The sequence below is a fragment of the Antechinus flavipes genome, chromosome 1 (genome assembly GCF_016432865.1).
Source record: "Antechinus flavipes isolate AdamAnt ecotype Samford, QLD, Australia chromosome 1, AdamAnt_v2, whole genome shotgun sequence".
NCBI lineage: Eukaryota > Metazoa > Chordata > Mammalia > Dasyuromorphia > Dasyuridae > Antechinus > Antechinus flavipes.
The window spans coordinates 725,910,495-725,932,973 of record NC_067398.1 but is presented as its reverse complement, the minus strand read 5'-3'; the positions used below and the strand labels follow the sequence as shown (position 1 = coordinate 725,932,973).

Genomic DNA, 22,479 nt, shown 5'->3' with positions numbered 1-22,479 from the left:
TATTTATCTCTGAAATAACAATTTTTAGAGAAACTTGTTGCAAAGATTCCCCCTATTTATCTATTTCTCTCCTAATTGTAGCTCCATTAGCTTTGAGCAAAATCTTTTACATTTTATATAATAAAAACTTTTCATTTAACCTTTTATAACCCCATCATGAGTTCTTCCCTAACTCCAGATGGCAAAGACAGTTTCTTTCATGCTCCATTCCCTCATTCATAAGGTTCCTATTATTTCCACGCTAGCAACCAATTTCTTCCTGTTAGTGAGAATCAGATCCAGGCTGGGATTTCCCCCTTGTTGGATCCTCCACCTTTGAAGAATAAAGTGATCACTCAGGCAGAACAAATGAGTACACCAGCTGATTTCCAGATAACTGATATCCTGTACTATATAAAAACACTGGGTTTTTTGGGGGGATGCTCAGCCCTCTTTGCCTCCCTTTCTGTCCCTCTTCCTTGACCTCTGAAGGAGCTGCAGGGATACAGGACTGCACCTCACTTAAGAGTTTTCTTTATTCCATGTGTTGCCATCATCAAAAAAATCATAAAGGTATCAGTCCTCAGAAATCTCAGGAAGCCTATTTCTGGGACCATACTCAGAGTTCTACTGGGCCAGTAGAACCTAACAGAGCTTGTATTTTGTAGGCAGAGCCTTCAGTGTTCAAAGATCAAATCAACATGTCTCACCCAACTTGTGTTGGCCCTCCTCCAAGAAAAGACATCATTGAAGAAGGGTCTTATGGATAACAGACACTTTAACCTGGATAACAGACACTTTAACCCCATTTCACTGATCAGGAAACGAGTCCACACAGCCTCTGAGGATACAAGATAATAAACAGACCCAGGGTTCCTAACTTTGCATCTGGATCCAGCCCACCCTATTGCATCTCACAATTATTAAAAGTTTTCCCAATTAAAGCAACAACAACAACAGGCAAGTTCCTGGGGGAACTGAAATGTCATTAGAGGGATAATTAGTAAACATCTAGGAAAGAACCTGGCTTCAGGGGAGCGGGGCTACCACACCAGGTGGGTTCCTTTTTCAGTTATTTAATTAATAGATTAGGGAAATGATAAAAATATAATTTGCTCCTTGATTTTAACAAAGTATTTGACCATCTTTCCCACCCTTCTTGCGAAGTTGTGGGCTGCTTTATAGAACTGGAAGATGCATTTTCAAACTCAGAATCCCTGAATTTGAGAGTTTTCCAATACATATCCAGAAAGAATCCTGAGGCTGGCCTACCAAAAAGTCATCCAACCTCCCACAGCCTGTGGATTGGTCCCTTCCCAGAGGAGTCATCGTTCATGGGCTGACGCTGGCTTGGAAGGAGGTTTCTGGCAGAGCTCCCCAGGACCCCTGGCTGAGGCTGGGCTTTTATCAGTAATAGAATAAGGCCATGGATGGCGCCCCTACAAAACTGTAGTTGATAGCGGGCTGAGAGGGATCCCCCTGGACAGTGGTCTGGACCTCAGTGATTTGAACCTGACAAGCCCTCATAAGTGACATCATGAGAAGGGCAGAATGTTGAGAAAGTGAAGCAGTGAAGGAGAAGAATAAAAAGGTGTGTACCCTAAAGGGTGCCTTGGTCAGATCACAACTGGAACAGGCACTTGAGACCTGGGATCCACAGACAGGAGGCTCCTGTGGTCCAGCAAGGGCAGCGAGATGGTGCAGCAGGTAGAGGACCAGGTCTGGAGTCGAGAAGAGAGATTTCGAATCTAGACCCAACACTGACTAGCCATGTGGCCCTGCGCAAGTCACTTAACTCTGCCTCCGTTTCCCCATCTGTATAGGAAATGGTGAACCACTCCTGTGTCTTTGCCAAGAAAATCCCAAATAGGGTCACAGAGCCAGGTTAACAATGGACAGGCTGGGATGAATCTAGAAGAGGGGGACCAAGAAAATGAAGGGCCTTGAGTCCCCATCCTATGAGGACTGGTTTAAGCAACTAATTATCCTAAGCCTACCCACCACCCTAATTATGGCCCCCACTGCCTCCTTTCACTGTGGCAGTAGCCCCCTAACTGATCCCCTTGCCTCAGCTTTCCTTGCTTGAACCTATCACCATACAGCCGCAAAAATGAAAGGAGAGGTTTGACCACATCAATCCCTCCCCCAAGTAACCTGCACAGGAAGGAGATAAGAGCAGTCAGTGTGGACAATGAGTCAGCCAGTCAATAAGCATTTATTAAGTACCGAGTGTGTGCCAGTCAGTGTGCTAAGCCCTGGGGACACAAAGACAAAAACACGAATGTCTGCTCTCAAGGAGCTCACAGTCTAATGAAGAAAGCATGCAAACATCTACACACAAACTAAATACAGACAGGATTATGGTGGTTATTGTTCAGCCTCTTCAGTCACATCCAACTCTTCATGACCCCATTTGGGATTTTCTCGGGAGATACGGGAGTGGTTTGCAGTTTCCTTCTCCAGCTCATTTTACAGATGAGGAAACTGAGGAAAACAGGATGCAGTGATTTGCCCAGAGCCACACAGGAAGTGTCTGAGGCCAGATTTGAATTCAGAATAAGTTGGAGATAATCAACAGAAGCCTCTAGCTTTATAGAGGAATCAAGAAAAACTTCTTAGGAGAGTTGGGATTCTAGCTGAGTCTTAAAGGAAGCAAGGAAAAGAGATGGAGATGAGGAGGCTCAGAATTCCAAGAATCTTAAAAGTGGATGGGGTGGATACCAGTAAAAACGCAGAGAATCAGGAGATGGTGAGGAATGCAAGGAGACCGAGTTACAGCATCTCACGTCTGGATCACGTAGCTTTAAAAGCCAGACAATTATTGTCTAGGGCAGGCAGTTGGAGATGGGAGACTGGAGGCCAAGAATAAGGTTATCACTGGACACAGAGATCTGAGGATCATCCAGAAGAGATCATTGAATCATGGGAGCTGAGGTCAAGTGAAACGGTACAGAGACAAGGTTCAGGACAGAGCCCACAGTTAACAGTAAAGCAGACTGAGGGTCAGACAGGCAGGAAAATGAAGGAAGAACGTCTGGGAAGCCTAAAGAAGACAACCTTAAGAAGGCAAGTGCTGGGATCAGAGGTTGCCGACAATAAAGAGACCGTCAGAATTTGGTTGGAAGGATGAGGTCAGAAGTCAAACTGCAGCATTAAAAATGAGAAGGAAGTGGAGGTACAAACTTTTTGGCCTTGAGGGCTTTAGTCACCAAAGGAAGGTAGATGGGGGTGAGTGGGAGTGGAGGAGATGCATTTGGGGGGACGGGGAGGTTTGAGGGTGTGGGCAGGCAGTAGAAAGAGCCAGCAGAAAAACTGGGAGAGCAAGGTGGCAAATATGCTGGAGAAGACAGGCTGGAAGGGGATCGCTTGGGTTTGGGTAAGGATTTGCCCCAGGAAGAAGGTGAGAAGGGTCAGCTCTCATGTGTCACTGGGGAGGTGGTGGTGGTAGACAGCATCTTGGTGATGGGGAAGGAAGGTTGGCAAATAGCCCAAGATTTCTTCAGTGAGATACAGGAGAAACGGTTCTCAGTTGAGAGGTGAACTGGGGTCTGTTTGAGGGATGAAAAGGTTTGGAAGACCTTTGTGTGGCTTAAGATGTGGGCTAATTAGGGCGGTGTAAAAGCACTGTCTTCAGGACTGAGCTCGTGCACCTAAATCTACCCCAGCCCCAGTTCCTCTGAAAGCACCCCCTTCACTCTGGGATAGCTTTTATTGTTAGGAAGTTGTTCCTAGAGTGCCCCAAATTGGCCTCTTCCTATTTGTCCTGCTAATTTTTCCTTTCTTCAAATCCCTCCAGGCCAATCTGCTTTGTGAGTGCCCTCTTCTCCTTCCTGAGACCAGATCTTCAGAGAGATCACAGGAAGGGGCCAGGACTCCATGTGTCAAAATGAATGGGAAAATAAGCACTTATGGGGTCCTCCATCCCACAAATGCCCAATAGGGACACTCGATGCTCTTTAGGAGGCTGCTGGTTTGGGGGCAGCCCCACAGAGGTGCCCGGCGTACTTCAGAATCCTCATGCAGTGTCCATGCTGTGAGGCTAGGGATGAAATTATGGGCACATCAGAAACAATTTGGAGGTCTCTACACCAAGGTCTGGACAACAATCATTACTTCTAACGTTAAGTGGAAAACAAGGCGTCAGAGTGAATTTTATTAATTACAGTTAACTGGAAAGTGTTATTTCTTTATTCTAAACTTAAACAATCAACCAAAACACTGATACACACCACGTCCACTGTACTTCTGTGTACAGGTTGGCTTATTTTGAGTGCACCAAATTTAACAGTTGGAACAAACACTTGCTCTTTATTTTTCTGGGATTCTTTTGGATTTTGTGGTTATTGTTTGCACATTTGCGGTTGGCGTGGACACGGCCCCTTCATTCTGTCTCTCGTCACTTTTGTGAGTGCCGTCACCTATCACCATTAGTTTGCAATCCCTCCGTCATCAGATGCTCCTGTTGTTCTGCCCTCCTGATCCGCTGATTGATCCTGTCACTCACCAGCAAAACTTCAGTGGCTCCTCTCCCCGATGGACAAAATGCCTGCTCCTCTTCCTCTCCTTTTCTAGTGGATGCCACGACTCCTTCCCCCCTCCCCAGTTCAGCCCCTGCTCCCCTCCTGATCTGTCCCTTGATCCTCTGGCTCCCTCCAAGCCTCAGCACAAGCGCCCCTTCTTCCCGTATGTGGTCTTTCTTTCCCAGTTGGGAGTGCCCCCCCCCAGCCCCAACATGAGATCTCATATTTGCTTCTCTGCGGCCAGGTTGTATTTCCCAGCAGAAAGTTAAGTTTCTTAGAGCTTTATCACACAGGCTGAAGGAGGCTTGGCAGCCTCCGGGCTGGTCCCCGTGCCCCTGGATTGCCTTTACAGGGCTCTGGCAAGTGCTCCTGCAGCCAACTTGGGGGTTCAGTGCTGCCTCCACGTCACACAAGAACCCATTCCCTTTGGGTCAACTCTAATTGGCTGAAATACGCCTCATTGCAACACATCTTCAACAGGCACGTGCGTTTCTGAAGGCAAGGAGTGAGAGCATCCCAAGGAAAGGGCAAACAACATTGCCAAGTACCTGGTAAAGGCAGAGCAGGAATTAGACTGAATGCAAGTCTCCTAACCAAATGTAGCTTTTCAAACCCTCAGGAAAAGTGCTCAGCAAAAAATGACACTGGAGAATCACAGTCCTTCTGGCAGAAATGACACCCAGAGCAAGGTCAGGGCTGGATGCAGAGACCAGACTCAGATCACAAATGTAGAGGTCTGAAAGTGACTGGTCCAAGGTCACAGCTATTAAGTGGAAAAGGGCAATTTGGTCTTAGGTCCACCGACCCCGAGATGATTAGAAAAAGAAAAAACAATCAAAGCCAGGACTTTGGAGAGCACCCGGCTTTCCTTCTAGGATTTGGGGAAAGATCAAGGACCCAGAAAAGGAGATTAAAGAAGGAAAGATAAAATCAAGGACCCCAAAAAGGAGATTATAGAGATAAAGGAGGAACAGTGAAAAGAATACCAGGCCGAGAGATCTGAACTCCACATTAGCACCAACCAGCTGCTGGATCACAGGCAATGCCTTCAATGCTTCCCTTCTCTCCCTCTCAAATCAGGATACTTGTCCACCTAACTTACAGGTTTGTTAGAAAGGGATTTTACAAGCCAGGCTCTTTATCTATATTATTTAGCTAAGAGGGCTAAGCGAAGCTTCTTGCCTCTGATGATGAGAAGAGATTATCAAAAAGAAAATGGTGGCCATCAATATGAAATATCTCCTAAAGGCAAAGGAAGATTTGGATTGAAGAGAGAAATAGAGATTCTCTAATGAACTTTGAGAGATCAAAGTGGTTGGGAAAGGAAGGAGAATACAAAACATTGAGATAGTGGCAGGTGGTGAGATACTGAAGACAACAGTAATTTTCTTGCCACGGACAAGTCATAGCTTCTCTAAGCCTTGGTTTCCTCATCCACCAAGTGAGAATGCTAATACTAGGATTTTAAAGAGGACTCCATGAGATACAAGAAAAGAGATGGCTCAGTGTTAGGCTGGAGTATCAAGGATTGGATTTTTTATTCATTTGATCAGTGGAGAGACTAGAAGAGGCATCTGATGATAGTCTGGCACTGGACTCTGCCCTTGGCAGACACCTTCTCAAGAACTAAGTAGTAGGGAATCAGTGTAAGGATGCCAATAAGCTGGAGAGCTTTGCGGAGAACAGGCAAGCCCTGGATACTGGATTAAGAGAAAGGGAAATGGGATCAATATCATTAGGTATTTCAGCAATTAGGGAACATGATAAATAGTCATGTATTTGGAAAGACCATAACATGGACTCTTTTCTGTTTGGTCCCAAAGGACAGAACCCAGAGTAATAAGATGAAGTTGTACAGGAATGGAGTAAAGCATGAGAAAATGATTCCTACTCTGCTTTGTGGGGGTCTCCCAGCAAACCATGAATTGCCACTTAAGTTTGTTGTAGAGGGTGTTCTTGGATACAGATTGAACTAGAAGTCACTGAGGTCCTCTGAGACTCTCTAATAGAGAAAGCATTTTCATCTTGTTTTATATGTTCTAGCTAAGGTTTTTTTTAAACATATAGACTGGACAAGATGACCAGGACAATGTCTTTACTTAGGTGATTTTGTGACTTTCTGTCATAAAAGGCAGAAAAGAAAGCAACAGACATTCAAAAAGAACTGTACAGATATGGAATTGAAGAAACCAGTTCAATTTGGACAGACTTTGTTTGGGGGAGAAAGCGCGGCAAAGTTGCCTGCTGTCAGGGTAGACGCTAGAGGACATGGATGGCTTGGAACTGGAGGAAGGAAGAAAATGTGGGAGTGGCCCCTGGGAGAACCGTGACAGGGACTTGCTCCGTCTGTAAGGTTTCCTTTGGTATAAGTTCTCTATGACAAAGTGTAGGGGAACTCTGGCTGAAATCTCTTCGTTACATTCAGAAGGCTTTCACCTTGCTAAGGCTTCTCCCCCCCTGGGTGATGTACTGCGTGGCAAGGGGTTTGCTCAGGCAGAGGGCGTTCTCACAGGCGCTGCATCCGTAAGGCTTCCCCCCGGTGTGGATTCTCTGGTGCCGGATGAGCTGCGAGCTCTGGCGGAAGGCCTTCCCACACACGCTGCACCCGTATGGCTTCTCCCCGGTGTGAATCCTCTGGTGCTGGATGAGCCCCGCACTCTGGCGGAAGGCCTTCCCACACTCACTACATTCATAAGGCTTCTCCTCAGTGTGAATCCTCACGTGCTCAGTGAGTCTCGTTCTCAGGCGGAAGGCCTTCCCACACTCACTGCATTCAAAGGGCTTCCCTCCACTGTGAATCGTCTGGTGTCGGGTGAGCTCTATGCTCCGGCGGAAGGCCTTCCCGCACTCACCACATTCATAAGGCTTCTCTCCGGTGTGAATTATCTCGTGCCGAGTAAGGTGTTTACTCTGGCGGAAGGCCTTCCCACACTGGTTACAGATGAAGGGCTTCTCTCCAGTGTGAATTATCTGGTGTCGAATAAGCTGGGAAGTCTGATGGAAAGTCTTCCCACACTCACGACATTCAAAAGGTTTCTCTCTGGTGTGAATTATCTGATGCTGAGTCAGCTGTGAGCTGCGGCGGAAGGCCTTCCCACACTCCTTACACCCGAAAGGCTTCTCTCCGGTGTGGATTCTCTGATGGACAGTAAGCCAAGATTTCTGCAGGAAAGTCTTCCCGCATTCGTGACATTCATAGGGCTTCTCTCCAGTGTGACTTTTCTGATGCTGGGTGAGCCCCGTGCTTCGATGAAAGGCCTTCCCACACTCTTTACACTTGTAAGGCTTCTCTCCCGTGTGGATCCTCTGGTGCACGAGGAGCTGGGAGCTCTGGCGGAAGGCTTTCCCACAGTCATTACATTCATACGGCTTCTCCCCAGTGTGGATTCTCTGGTGCTGGGTGAGCCGGGAGCTCCAGTGGAAGGCCTTCCCACACTCCTTACACACATACGGCTTCTCTCCAGTGTGGATTCTCTGATGGACGGTGAGCTGTGAGCTCTGATGGAAGGCCTTCCCACATTCACTACACCCATAAGGCTTCTCTCCAGTGTGGATTTTCTGATGTTGCATCAGTCCTGCGCTCTGGTGGAAGGCCTTCCCACATCCGTGACACTCGTAAGGCTTCTCGCCAGTGTGAATCCTCTTGTGTATGGTAAGCTGCGAACTCTGCCGGAAGTCTTTCCCACATTCACTACACTTATACGGCTTCTCCCCAGTATGAATCCTCTGATGTCCTGTAAGCTGTGAACTCCGGCGGAAGGTTTTCCCACACTCGTTACATTCAAAAGGTTTCTCTCCAGAATGAATTGCCTGATGCTGCATCAGTCCTGCGCTCTGGTGAAAGGCCTTCCCGCACTCATAACACTTGTAAGGCTTCTCGCCAGTGTGAATTCTCTTATGGATAGTCAACTGAGAGCTCTGACGGAAGGTCTTTCCACAGTCGTTACATTCATAAGGTTTTTCTCCGGTATGAATCCTCTGATGAACGGTAAGTTCTGTGCTCCAGCGAAAACCTTTGCCACATTCATTACATTCGAAAGGTTTCTCTGCGGCATGGATTAGCTGATAGTCGATAAGACTTGAATTATAATCAAAGGGTTTCCCACACTCGTTATACTTGGAAAATATCTTCTTTAAGCAAATTCGGTGATACCTTCTTCGGCCCGGCTGGAGCCTGAAGCTCTTCCTGTGGGTATCATGTCTCTGAAGGTTCTGTTCTTTATTGCCCTGCTGCCCCTCTAATCTAGAATTGCACATGCCAGCTTTTCTGAAACTAGAGATATAGGGACCATCCTTCGTGAGCCTTTCGAAGGAGGCTTCTTCCACAGAAAGACCCAGTTTTGGAGCTGACTCAGTTTCACTCCTGGGGTTGCCATCTGAAAGAAAATGCAAAATATAAATACTCTCCAGTCTTTCAGCTTCTGACTCACCCAATTCAAGTTAACAACAACAACAAAAGTTCAGCATCTACTATGTGCCAGGAATTGTATTAAGTGTTGGGGGGGAAAGCACTCATCATTGAAAAAAAAAGGTTATTAAACTTTACAAAGCAGGACAAATACTAAAAACGTGACCCTATGCTTTCAGGGTGGCTGTGGGGAACCTTTCCCCCAAAGCTCCAAATGATTTTCAGCCCACTCTGCACTTCATTCACTTACCTCCTTTCCCATTCCAAGTCACCACACCCTGTGGGGTGGGCATTCTCTCTTCCAAAGGAAGAAATTAATTCAGCTCAACTGAGTGACATCTTTGCCAGCTCCACTGCCCTTCTATCAGTGCCCGCTAACCTTTCTCTCTCTCTGCAGACTCCACTGACCAAGTCCAAAAGGCTGATCCAGAAGAAGAGGCTGAAGCTCCAGGGAGACCACTTGAATTCAAGGTGAAGCATGATAATTGATAATTACAATCCAAGGCTTAAAGGCGGCGGGGAGCACTGAAAGCATCTACCCAGCACCTTTATTTTACATTCAGAAAATTGAGGAAGCACAGTGGGGCCGGTGTCAGCAGGGCACAGTTCTCTAGGCAAAGAAACTCCTTTAGCAACACGGAGGGGTAAGTGCACACCATTAGACAGTCAGAAGATGGCCCGGACATGTTGAGAGGTCACATGATTTGCCCAGAGTCCCACAGGCAATAAGCTACAACCCAGGACTTGAATCCATATCTTTCCAGTGACCAGGCTGACTCCACATTGCCTTTCTGGATTATAATCAAGGCCATGGACTCGGAAGTGGAGGGTCATCTTGTCCTTTTTTAATATCTTCAGTGCTTCACTCATAGTAGGTGCTTTATACATGCTTGTTAGCTAATGTTTAAGTGCTTCACTTAAACACTGGGAGTGATCCCCCAGAATGTGACTAAGCTGTCCCTTTGAGCCAGCACTCCCAGTACAGGACATTTCCCACTGGGGAAGTCAAAAACAAATGGTCCCATATATACCACAGCCTGCACCGCAACACCTACTGTGCCTTGGCCAAGAACTGGTGCCCGTGGAGTGGCAAACAGGGGAAGACGTGCGGGTACAGGATCACAGCAGAATGTCGCCGTAAGAATTAACAAGGAAACACGAGTGAACCAGGGGATCACTGCAGAGAGCTCTTTAACAAGGAAAACGAAAAGAGCAACTGAAGAAAAGAGAACGGTGGGAAATGGCAAGAACAAATTCTGGCCACGGGGACCATCTCACAGACCCTCATCACACTTGGGCTGGTTTTAAGAGGACCTAACAGGGAGAAGCAGGATAAATGTCTAAATATTCATAATTTTAAAAAAACATATCCATGTCATAGAGCACCAGCCCTGAAATCAGGAGGACCTGAGTTCAAATCTGATCTCAGACACTTAACCTGTCCTAATTGTGTGACCCTGAGCAAGTCATTTAACCCCAATCGTCTCAGGGGAAAAAAACCCATGTTGCTAACTGCCTGGTGGCCCCTTCACCTGAATGTCCATCCAGGATGTCCAACACATCTAGACAGATCTCAATGTCTCCGCTGAGGAAGGGTCTCCAGCCTCTCAGGGGAGCCCAACAAACTTTGGGACTATTCTAGAGACATTTTTGACTCACAAGACGAAGTGAGATTCTGATCCCTCCAATTCTTACTCCTGATTCCCATATTCTCAGGTCAGGTACGGAGAAGTCTCATAACAGCGGCTTTAGGCCACAGCCATGTTCTGCCAAGTCTTCTTCTTTCACCGGGAAGCATGACCTCGAGGCCCCTGGCTGTCTGACCTGAGAGCAGGACCACGGCCTCCTCACCTGCCCTGAGGTCGCTCTCTGGCCCAGCCCTTCCACGTCCACCCTGCTTCTCACCACGACAACCCTCATCTTCTCTGCAGGAGGGCCCCACTAGCTCTGCCTCCTTGTGGTGCCCCCCCAAGGCTCAGGGTTCTGGGGTCCCCGTGCTCTCTCTGGACTGTCTCTTCTTGAATTCCACATGTCCAGCCCTGCCCTCCCTACCCTCTCAGCAGCCTGACCCAGCGACCCCGGGTCACCCCCCCATCTTTCATGTGACAGTGACCACCCAAAGGAAACGGCCACGTCGCCCCTCACTTAGCTTCTGCAGTCTCCCAGGTGAGTCCTGGGGACACAAGAAAGGGCAGAGGCAGCGCCCGCCCCGAGAAGCTGCAGCAGAACAACTGGAGGGCACGTCAGAGGGAAGAGCCGGGAGGCTTCCTGAACAACGGTCTGGGGAGAGCCAGGAGAAATGCCCCGGGTGTATAGGGAACAGCCGAAAAGGCTGGCGTACCTGGGGGAAGGACCCGGACCTCTGCACGGCCGCTTGGGCCGCAGGGGGAAGAGGGAGGACCAGGGTGTGCCTCCTTTCCCATCCATTCTCTGATCAGCCCAAAATGATTTTCCTGAAGCACGCTGCCTCTCCTCCTCAGCCTTCTCCCGTGGCTCCCTATCTCCCCAGGATCCAAGTCCCCTCCACCCAGGGGCTCCGCCTCCTGGCCTCCCCCAGGAAGCCTCCCCAGTCCCTTCCCAACAGTGCTTTCTATCCGCTCCCTTCTCTTTCTCTGGCAGAGAACTCGGGGTCCCTGACAGGAGGAACTATCTCTTGCCTCCTTTTGTATGCCCATGGCACAGCTCAGTGCTTGGCACACAGCGGACACTTAATAAATGGTGAACAGCTGCCTGCCTGCTCTCCCTACCTATCCTGTCTGTCTACCTTGTTCCCCTAACAGGAGCCCAGGCACCTTTCTTCCCCTACATTTCTTCAGTAGGAGAAGGGACCCCAGTGCCCGTAATCCTCCCTCTCACATTTGTTAAAATCAAGCCCGAATAAAACTAAGGTTAAAAGAAGCCCACCATCAGTAACCCTGGCAGCATTTACACAGCGCTTCAGGTTTACAAAGGGCTTTATAGCATCCCCAAAAGGAGGGTGCTGTGACTGTCCCCATTTGACAGATGAGCAGAGAGAGGCTGAGAGAGTTTAAGTGCCTTGTGCAGGCCTCCGGGAAGAGGCCGGACATCAAGCCCCGCTCTGTGCTCCAGGCTTTCCGTTCACCTCCTCTGGTTCTAGAAGCCGGCCCAGCCCACAGCTCCTGGACTCGGGGAGAGCCTCTCTGGCCACGGGCCGGTACCAGCAGGACACCGGGGCTCACGGATCTAGCAAAGGCTCGGCCTGAAAGTGGCAGCCACGGCTCCATGGCTCTGACTCCAAGGGAGGCCTCAAGTTCTGCCTCACGCCTGCTCTGGGTCTGTGTGAGTGGTCAAGCTGAGCTGGCCACAAGGTGACCGTGAACCTGCAGGGCCTTCCAGCCGGCTGACTGGGGGGGTGGGGGGGGGTGGCCCAGAGGGGACGCCTGCGGGTGGGATGTTCAGGCGGAATCGGCCAGGACTTTGCCTCCATCAGGCTCTAAGGACACAAGAGAGTCTGTGGGTCCCCCTGACCCAGCCAGAGACCCCTGAACATCTCCAGAAAGACGCAGCGGGGCACAAAGCCCAGACCCGACATCACGGCATAGGCAGGAATAAGGCCAGAAGGAGCAGGCAGAGCCACCACGAAGAGCAAACACCCCCCACCAGAGACCCCAAGACACAAATCCGGAGAGAACAGCAACTCCAAGAAGCAAAGAATGGAAGAAAGGAGGGGCCCAATTTGGCCACCAGATGAAGCCAGAAAAACCACTTTATAAATGAGAATGCTGCAGGAAAAAACCAGAGAATAAAGCACTTAGGGCCCCAAACCGGGGCCTGGCACACAGCAGGCACTTAATAATGGCTGAGTGGGTGAACACAAGGGGCTTCAGGGCGGGCATCGGGCTCATGGACAGAAAAAGGGTCTGAGAGCGGCTCAGAGGAGGGCAGGAAGGGACGGGCCGCCAGCGGCTGGGGCTCTGGCAGCAGCGGGGAGGAGCCCAGTGACCCCACCAGGTCTGGCCAGACCACACTCCGGCTCTCATCCTAAATCGCGCTGGACACCCCCAGCCCCAGGGTCATCTCAGGCCTCTCGGGCTGCTTCACTCGTAGAGCCGGTCGCAACAGGCGGTCCTGGGCCGGGCTCTCCAGTACCGCCGATTCTGCCGCCCTGAAGAGGGACCTGGAGACACCTCGGACCTCATCTCCATCCCAACGCGGGGGTGAGGATGTCACCAGAAGGACCAGGGAAAGGGCTCGTAACCCCCGAGGGCCTAGAAACCGCTTCTTCCTGAGCTTCTTTGTGAAGGAGAGCAAGGGGAGGGGAGCCAGCGGGCGGAGGGCGGGGAGCCAGCGGGCGGAGGGAGGGCCCCATCAGCAGGGACCTCAGCGCCCTCGGCTCACTCAGAGGAGCCGCTGAGGAGAGCCGAGGGCCGGCCGACCTCCCAGGCTTCAGCCGAGCACGCGCTAGGACGGCGGTCCCAGAGGTCGGCGGGGGCACGCCCTTGGCTGAAGGCCCCGGAGGCTCGGGAGCTGCTGGAACTCCAGCGAAGAACTCACCCTTTTGGCCCCAGACAAATCTAAAATTACGGCCTCGAAGACTGAGGCAGAGTGCCGGGAACGTTAAACACGGTGGATAGATGGGGGCGGCTACTTCCTCCAGCTCATTTTACAAATGAGGAAACGGAGGCAGACAGGGTGAAGTGACACATTAAAGAAGTGTCTGAATCTGGATTTGAACTCAGGCCCCCAGGGCTTCCCGCCTCCAGCCAGGCACTCTGTGCACTGTGGCGCCCCCAACTGTCAACTGCTGAATAGGAAGGGCAGGAGGAATAAGCCTTTATTAATTAAGCCTTTTACAAATATGACTTCATTTAACCCTCAGAATAGTCCCGTGAGGTAAGTGCTATTACAAGGCCCATTTTACAGGTAAGGAAACTGAGGAGACGCCAGCTTTCTCTGGACCACCAAACATCCCAACCCGTGAGCAGCATACTTCTCAGCTCTGAATGGCACCCCCAGTTCGGGCACAAAAACCTCACAAACGCAGAAAAGCAGAAAGATAAGCATAGTCTTTCCTGACCACAAGGAATTAAAAATTATGTTCAATCAGGGCTGCTATAGAAAGGATTAAAAATTCATCATAATCTAGATAAATCAATCCTAAGGAATCAGTGGGTCAAAGAACAAATCATAGAAATGATGGGTAAGTTTATGACAATAACAATAATAAGACACCCTACTCAGATTTGGGAATGTATCTCTAATCACTTTGATCAACAGAAGAGGTAAAGAACAGATTAATAAAGTAGGCATAAAACTAAAAAAACAAAACAAAAAATAAACTAGAAGTCAACCCATTTTCTAAAATTTCAAATATTAAAAGAGAGATTTAGAAAATCAAAGCCAAAAGTGAATAAACTAAAAGCTTAAAAAAAAACAGTTGATGAATAACATGAAGAAATGCTTTTTGGGGGAAGAAATTAAACTATTAGTTAAAATAATTACATAGAAGAAAGAGGAAAAACTAAATTATCAGCAGCAACAAATGTAGGAAGAAAATTAACAAGAAAAAGAGGAAGTTATTAGAAATCATTTTGCCAATAAAATGGACACATTAGATGAAAGGGATATTTACAAAAATACAAATGTCTAAAAGCACTCAAAATAGGGGATTTAAATAATCCTAATATCAGAAAAAGGAATGGAGTAAGCCATAAATGAAATCAGAAAGAAAAAACCCCCAAGACAGAGCAATTTACAAGTGAATTCTATCAAGTGTTCAAAGACAAATTCCATTATCGTTTGGAAAGAAGGAAGGCCAGGAAGGGATCCAACAACGCAAACGGGATCAGAGGTAGCAGAAACCATCAAAACATAAAGCAGACAACAGATTGGTCTCTTTAAGGAGCACTGATCTCAAAGCTACAAATATTAGCAAAAAGGCAACCATGTGAGCTTAATTTGGAGGAAGGGAGAGCAGGAGGGTCATTCGCCATCCCAGGCTGTGAGGGGGAGATTAGGAGGCCCGGGCGTGGACCAGCCCGAACCGAAGACAAAGGGCACATCCAAACCCAACTGATGTCACGGGCACGCAGAGAAGGCTCGTGGTGGAACACCGCACTCCCGGGGTGGTGGGGATAGCGCCTCTTCCCCAACAAGATCCAGCAATGTGCAGGACAAACCCAGGCCAGGAAGACCGAGACATCTCGAGATGACATTCAAGCCCCGTCTGTGCCAGGGCAAGCAGAGGGGCCCAAGATCCCGCTGGGCACCAGGGCACCAACCTACCCCAAGGAGGGGCTTTAGGCCTGGGGCCGGAGGAAGCCAGAAGGGACGGATACTTGAACTGGGACAAGAGCCAGGCCTCAGGCCCAGACACCATGTCAGAAACTAGGGGCAGCGGTCAGAGAATGAAGCCTGGACATCTTTGGGCCGGACTCTCCCAGAGATCCCGGAGCAGCACAAGCCTCAAGGTCCAAGAAAGAGGCGGCGGGGGCCCATGCAGGAACAAAGCGGACCCCAGACGCCTGGGAAATGCTCGGAGCGCTGCTAGATCTAGGAGGGCGGCTCTTCCTTCCTCCAGGGACACGTGGCCACATTTCCGGGCCTAAAGGCGCTGCTGCCGATGCTGGGTGGACCCGCGTGAAGAACAGGGGGGAAGTGAGCAGCTGGGCTGGGACGGACAGCCACCCCTGCGCCCACAAGCACCCCGAGCAGCCACACACTCACACACATGGATCTGAGCACATTTCTCTCAGAGGAGAGGAGGGAACGAGAGGACGGAGGAAAAGAGGCAAATCAGTGACTGAGGAGGGAGAGAAGGGACAAAGCCTCTGGCATTGGGTTCTGCGGGGGGCAAGGGCAGCAGGACCAGCCTGACCCAAACTCGGAGCCCCTTCTTTATCAAGGCGAATCACGGATGCTCACAGAGGAGGGGGACGGTCTGGGGAGGGCAGGACAGGAAGAACCCACGAGCTTTAGCCAAAGCACAGGCTTCAGAACCTGTCTCCCCCCTCCAGCCAATTCAGACTCCCACGGTTACAAGGCTGCTGCCCACCTCAAGGGGACCTGGTGCCCTCTGGCACATGGCCGGCAGTGCCCATGTAACCAGAGCTGTGTTCTGTTTTGTTTTTCGGGGGGCGGGGACAAGACAGAAGAGAAAACCAATGCTTGTTGATTAAACAAAAGAAAATAAAATGAGTCACATTAAAAACTAATTTTAAGAGATTTGAAAATGGACAAACAGCTCTTTCCTTCAGAGGATGAGTCCTACCATCTAAAACCCAAAGGGCGCGTCACCTGTAACGAGGATGAAAGGGAGACCTTTCCAAATGCTGGGGGGACATCGTCACCGTTACTGTTAATGTGGGGCGCCCTACGGCAACAAGACGAAACGGCCGGGGTAGCTGCAGGCCAAGAAACGGCAGCAGCTTTTTACAGGCCCCTCGGAGATCTGCTTATGGGACCTCCCTCATCGACCAGAACTAATGGAAGCAATCCCAGCGAAGCTGCCGGCTATAAACATGTACCACGTGCATTATCCGCGTTTCTTCATAATATCAACTAGAGGCCTAAAAACAAGCGCGGGCAGGGAGAGCTGCAAGGAGAAATTCCAGAGAAAGTGATGACAGAGCGCGCACTGGCTCTGAAGTCGGAAGGACCGAGTTCAAATCTAGCCTCAGACACGGATCACTGCGTGACCTTAGCAAGTCACTTGACCTCAAGCGCCTCAGAACAAATTAATAAATACAAAGGCTTTCACAAAATATAGAAGAATGCTCTGCCAACACGCCTGGTGTAAAGGCCGAATCTCCAAAAAGGCCAAAAAGGCCAAAAAGGCCAAAAAGGCACACTTGAAGCAGACAAGGGAGCACTTGGGCTAGTTGCCCATTCCAGGTGAGACAATGACTATTAGCATGTGTTTGGATAAAGGGCCCCTCTCACCATCGGTGCTGGATCAATGTTTGGTGTTAAGATAATGGGGGGCGAGGGGGGACTTCACTTGGCAGCAGGAGGAGGAGGAGGAAGTGGAGATTCTGGATCCAGAATGGAGGATAAATCTTTGTTAAAACTCCTGACAGTTTGCCTGCTTCTCCCCCTAAAGACCCAGGACTTTTATATCCGACTCTGGCTGATCCTGAGGCCTGCAGGGAGCCAGCCCGGACTTTAGAGCATGGGAGCCACACTGACCAACCACAAAACATCAGCAAAGACCTGTAAGGGTGATACAGGCTGCCGCACCCGCCCAACTGTCCAAGGGTTTCTCCCCGGCGCTGAGGGGAGGAGCTCAGCGGGAGCACCCCAAGCTCCAGGAAGAATGGGGGGACTGGCCAGCCAACAAAGGAGACGGAATGGGTTAAAAACCAGAAATCAGGGGGAGCGGGAGGAGAAGGAGAGGAGGGGGAAGGAAGAAAAAGAGGAGGAGGAAGAAAAAAGGGAAGAGGAAGAAAAAAGGGAAGAGGAAGAAAAAAGGGAAGAGGAAGAAAAGAGGAAAGAGGAAGAAAAGAGGAAGGGGAGGATGGAGGAGGAGAAGGAAGAGAAGTGAATCTGGTCCCCTCCAGCTGCCCACCCACCCACCCTGCAAACCCACAAGCACTTCAATGCCAAAACCTTGGCCCAGGCTCCCTCACTCACCGGGGCAGCTCCTTCTCTGAAGGTCTCTGGCTGCCATCCATGGGGCGTCCCCTCGCTCCAGCTGGCCAATCACGTCGGGACTGGACACTGCGAGTCCTGCTCGTTGGGAATGTGAAAATGTGGGAGGCTGTGGGAACAAGGATGCTGGGCCCTGACCGCCCGCCCCGGGGGATGCTGGGCCCTGACCGCCTGCCCCGGGGGATGCTGGGCCCTGATCGCCTGCCCCTGGGGATGCTGGGCCTGACAGCCTGCCCGGGGGGATGCTGGGCCCTGACTGCCCGCCCCAGGGGATGCTGGACCCTGATTGCCTGCCCCGGGGGATGCTGGGCCTGATTGCCTGCCCCGGGGGATGCTGGGTCCTGACCGCCTGCCCCGGGGGATGCTGGGCCTGACCGCCTGCCCGGGGGGATGCTGGGCCCTGACCGCCTGCCCCGGGGGATGCTGGGTCCATCCAGCTGCCCTGCAGGATGGTTCCTGGACCTCCCCATCATCTCACCAGGACGCTCGGGAGCCCCCCAGCCCAGCAGAGCCTCCTCACCCAGGCAGACCAGGTGCCCGTAGTTCTCCAGCATCACCTCGCGGTAGAGCCTCTTCTGGGCGGGGGCCAGGTGCCCCCACTCCTCGGGGGTGAAGTCCACAGCCACGTCCTGGAAGGTCACAGAGCCCTGCAAGAAGGCGCACACCAGGACGTGGCACACAGATCCGCAGGGGGCCCTTCTTCCTGTCGGGCCCGGCTTTGGCTGCAGTGGGGGAGGTGGGGGGTACACGGTGGGGGCACAGGGAGACCCTGACACAGCTTCTCATCACAGACCAACGTGTCCAGGAGAAGATGCGGGTTGGGTGAAAATGTGGCCACGTGTCCCCAGAGGAAGGAAAAGCCTCCCTCCTAGATCTGGCATAAGAGTATGTGGGGGCCACTGGTGGGGGGAGGTGCTCTGCCCCTCCCTTTCCCTGCTGGGAAACCCTTTCCCTGAAATAAGTACCCATTATGTACCTACTGAATGCTAGGCACCTCACTCCAGGGCCCAGCTCAGCCCTTTCCATGGCTCACCCCATCATCCATTTCACAGATAAGGAAACTGAGGCAGAAAGGGCCCTGAGCCCGAGGTCACCCACAGCTTCCCAGCGCCCCCTAACCTGAGGTGACCCCAGCTCCTCCAAAGCCAGAGGCTCCTCACCTGACCCTCTGCGGCTCACCTGGCAGCTGCCGGGCATCAGGAGCACAGGCGCCATCCTCCTCCCCTCCTGCCAGGTCCACGTCACTAAGCCTGCTGCCTTCTGGGGGCACGAAGGGGGCGCAAGGCAGCCTGGGGAATCACGGCGGGCGCCCTGGGGAGGGGACAAGCTTCGGGGAGTCAGAGCAAGTACGGGGGATACTGAGGGGGCACAGCGGTGGGGGGCATATGTGCAAAGGGAGGAGGGACACAGTGAGGGACTACGGCAAGTGGAGGCAGCAGATGTGCAATGGGGACACAGCAGGTATGAGGGGCAAAGTGGGGACCAAGAGATGTGGTGGTACAGCAGATTGCAAAGGGGGGGCCACAGAAAGTGAGGGGATCACGGGGGATGGGAGCACAGTAGGTGGGGGGGGCATAGTGAAGGGGAGCACCGCAGGTGGGGGGGGCACGGTGAAGTGGAGCACCGCAGGTGCGGGGGGACACGGTGAAGGGGAGCACCGCAGGTGGGGGGGGCACGGTGAAGTGGAGCACCGCAGGTGCGGGGGGACACGGTGAAGGGGAGCACCGCAGGTGCGGGGGGACACGGTGAAGGGGAGCACCGCAGGTGCGGGGGGACACGGTGAAGGGGAGCACCGCAAGGTGCGGGGGGACACGGTGAAGGGGAGCACCGCAGGTGCGGGGGGACACGGTGAAGGGGAGCACCGCAGGTGGGGGGGGCATAGTGAAGAAGAGCACCGCAGGTGCGGGGGACACGGTGAAGGGGAGCACGGTAGGTGCAGGGGACACGGTGAAGGGGAGCACCGCAGGTGCGGGGGACACGGTGAAGGGGAGCACCGCAGATGCGGGGGACAGAGTGAAGGGGAGCACCGCAGGTGCGGGGGGCAGAGTGAAGGGGAGCACCGCAGGTATGGGGGACACAGTGAAGGGGAGCACCGCAGGTGCGGGGGACACAGTGAAGGGGAGCACCGCAGGTACGGGGGGGGCATAGTGAAGAAGAGCACCGCAGGTATGGGGGACACAGTGAAGGGGAGCACCGCAGGTACGGGGGACACAGTGAAGGGGAGCACCGCAGATGCGGGGGACACAGTGAAGAAGAGCACCGCAGGTGCGGGGGACAAGGTGAAGGGGAGCACCGCAGGTGTGGGGGGACACAGTGAAGGGGAACATCGCAGGTGTCGGGGGCCATAGTGGATGGGGCACCACGGTAGTGCCAGGCCCACCCCTACCCCTTCCTGGCTGGTCAGGGGCCCAGGGAGCCCCAGCAGTAAAGGGACAGAAACGGGGTTACTCAGGTTCACCCGTCCCTCCTGGGAAGCAGAAACGCTGGCCCCGCCCAGATGCTGAGGGGCGGGGCAAACACGTGAGAGCCAATAGGGTTGCGTGACTAGTCGGAGGGGCGGGGCCTGGGGAGGAGCGCAGGCGCAGCTACTCCCTCAGACGCTCCATTCCAGTCCTAGGGCGTCCTCCCTCCCCCGGAGGCTCCAACACCAAGTGCCGGACGTCCCGCCCCCTGCGCGCTCCCGTCGCTGCCAGGGCTCAGGCCCTAGCTCCCACTCACCGAGACCTGGAACACGGGCTCGGACCCCAACTGAGGCGGCAGAGGAAGAAGCCGAGACGGTCACGAGCGCGCGCGTCCAGGACGCGGCGAGAGGTCGGAACCGGAAGTTGCGTCACTCCGCCGCCTTTGAGGGAGTGATGGTGACGCGTAAAAAGGCTTTTGGGAAACGTAGTCCATATGCCGCACACGCAGAAAGGCGGGGGAATCCCCCGGACCCGGAGTGCGCATGCTCTCTCTGAGCCCCATAGTACGCGTGTGAAGAATGGGCGAGCAGCGCAAGGGAAACTGAGTCCCTGGAGTCCTGCGGAGGCATAGATTAAGCATCTCCTGTGTACGTGGACTCGAGGAGCTCACAATCTAATGGGGAGGAGAAAGAACATGCAAATAACTGTCCCAAACAAGCGGAGACGGGATAAATAGGACGCAATCAGCACATGGGAGGGACTGGCCCTTAAGAGAAAGGAGAAGTCAGGAGGGGAAGGTGACGAGCCTGGGGGACGGCCCTGGCAAAGGCCTGGAGTCTGGAGCAAGAGGTGGGGGCAGGTCGCTGGGTCCTTTACTCACTGGGGCCGGGAAGGGCTGTGAGGGAGACGATTCCCATTAGGTCATGAGGAGGTGTCGCAGTGCAGGGGCGTGGGGCCTGGAGGCAGGAAGCATCAATTCCGAATGTGACCACTAGGGGGCACTGCGCAGTCCCCTCCCCCACTAGGGGGACTAGTGTCCAAAGCGCAGGGCCTGGAGAGAGAAAGGGCTGAACCCTCGGGAGGGCACTAGGGCCCGGAAGCGGAAACGCCATCTGGATGACCCGGAGCAGGCCATTCCCCTTGCCTCAGTTTCCTCATCTGTTACACGGGGCCAATCCTACTTGTCAGAGTTACGGAGAAGATAAAAGTGTTGGCACAGTGCCCGGCACATAGTAGGCACTTAATGACTCCTCCCCCATCTAGCCATCGCTCCCGCCCGCCTTCATTCTGCGGAAGACAGGGAGGGGCCCGGTTCCCGTAACCCATAATCCCTTTCACTGCCGCAGACTGTACCCACTGCCGGCGGGACCCAGCGAGGTCAGAGCCGCCGCCCGACCGGGAATATGGTGCGAAAAGACTGACGGGCCTGGGGGTGTCTGGGCGGCCCATGGCAGAGGGGAGCAGCCCTCCCACCGGGCCCAGCAGCCGGGAGGCCTGCCCGCCCTGCAGCTTCGGTCCCCCGGGCCACCGGCGGGAGGGGGGTGGGGGAAAGGAGGGGAAAAGTTGGAACCTAAGGATTTGCAACTGTCAACGCTGCAAAATTACCCAAAATGTGTAACTAAAAAGCTACAATAAAATATTTTTAAAAAGATGATCGTGCTTGTTGATGACTAAGTTCATAGTCAAAATGAAAACTTGAAGCGTTGGGGGAGGGGGGCAGCCGGGGGGAGGGGGATAGAACATGGCCCCGAGGCCGGGAGCGCCGGAGTTCAGATCCGACCTCAGACACTTAGCAGCTGGGCGTCCCTGGCAAGTCACAGGCCCAATTGTCTTGAAAAAAAAAGTGATTGAATGGGTGCAGCCTCAGTCAAACTGAGACCTTAGCTTAAAAAGGCCGAGGTCTCCCATTGCATCCAGGACCATCTCCAGGTATCCTGATTATCTCTCCACTTTTCCCAAATGACTCTGGGAGGGAAAGGGAGGCAGGTGACTTTTGACAGCCCTTTTTCACTTAAATCCAATTCACTTCCATGTCATAGTGTTGAAAAAGAAGGACAAACAAAAATCTGTGAGTAGAGCTTGTCTTCAAACTGGAATTGGTCAGTTGGAAAACTTCCTTTCTTCCTTCCTTCTTTCCTTTATTTCTTCCTTCTCTCCTTCCCTCTGTTCAACTAGGGTATCATACCCTTACTTACAGATGCTCTTAAAAGCTTTTTTTCTTCTTCTTTGGAGAGTGAATGAGGGTGACAAGGAAGATGGTCATTGTGATGACCACATATTTAAAATCAGCCCAAGTCAGGAATTCAGGTTAAGGGAAAAATCTTCAATCTTTATTCTCAGTAGAGGTGAGGGAGTATTGCGATAGCAATATGGGCAAGAAGAATTGCGATAGCAATATGGGCAGCTGCAACAGGAAGCCAGCTAGCAGAGGGGGATTGGAGGTGAAGGGCAGGGTGATAGCAATGCGAGCAGCTGTATCAGGATGCCAGCCAGCAGTCTCCCCTTCCGCTTCCCTTTCTGCCCCCCTGCCTCCACCCACCAAAATTGTCATTTCCTATAC

General features: G+C 52.2%; 2 protein-coding genes across 3 annotated transcripts in view; one reads left to right on the top strand and one right to left on the bottom strand.

Moving 5' to 3' along the window:
- Positions 1–22,479, top strand: part of LOC127545847 (zinc finger protein 420-like) — a 330,731-nt gene that overhangs the window by 58,308 nt on the left and 249,944 nt on the right. The window lies entirely within an intron of this gene.
- Positions 2,179–21,546, bottom strand: LOC127545855 (zinc finger protein 345-like). The gene is made up of 5 exons (XM_051973351.1): positions 20,236–21,546; positions 18,697–18,828; positions 18,038–18,164; positions 17,500–17,595; positions 2,179–8,875 (listed from the first exon to the last, which is right to left on the bottom strand). The coding sequence occupies exons 2-5, from the start codon at positions 18,730–18,732 to the stop codon at positions 6,921–6,923; spliced, it is 2,214 nt and encodes a 737-aa protein (XP_051829311.1). The 5' UTR covers positions 18,733–18,828; positions 20,236–21,546; the 3' UTR covers positions 2,179–6,920.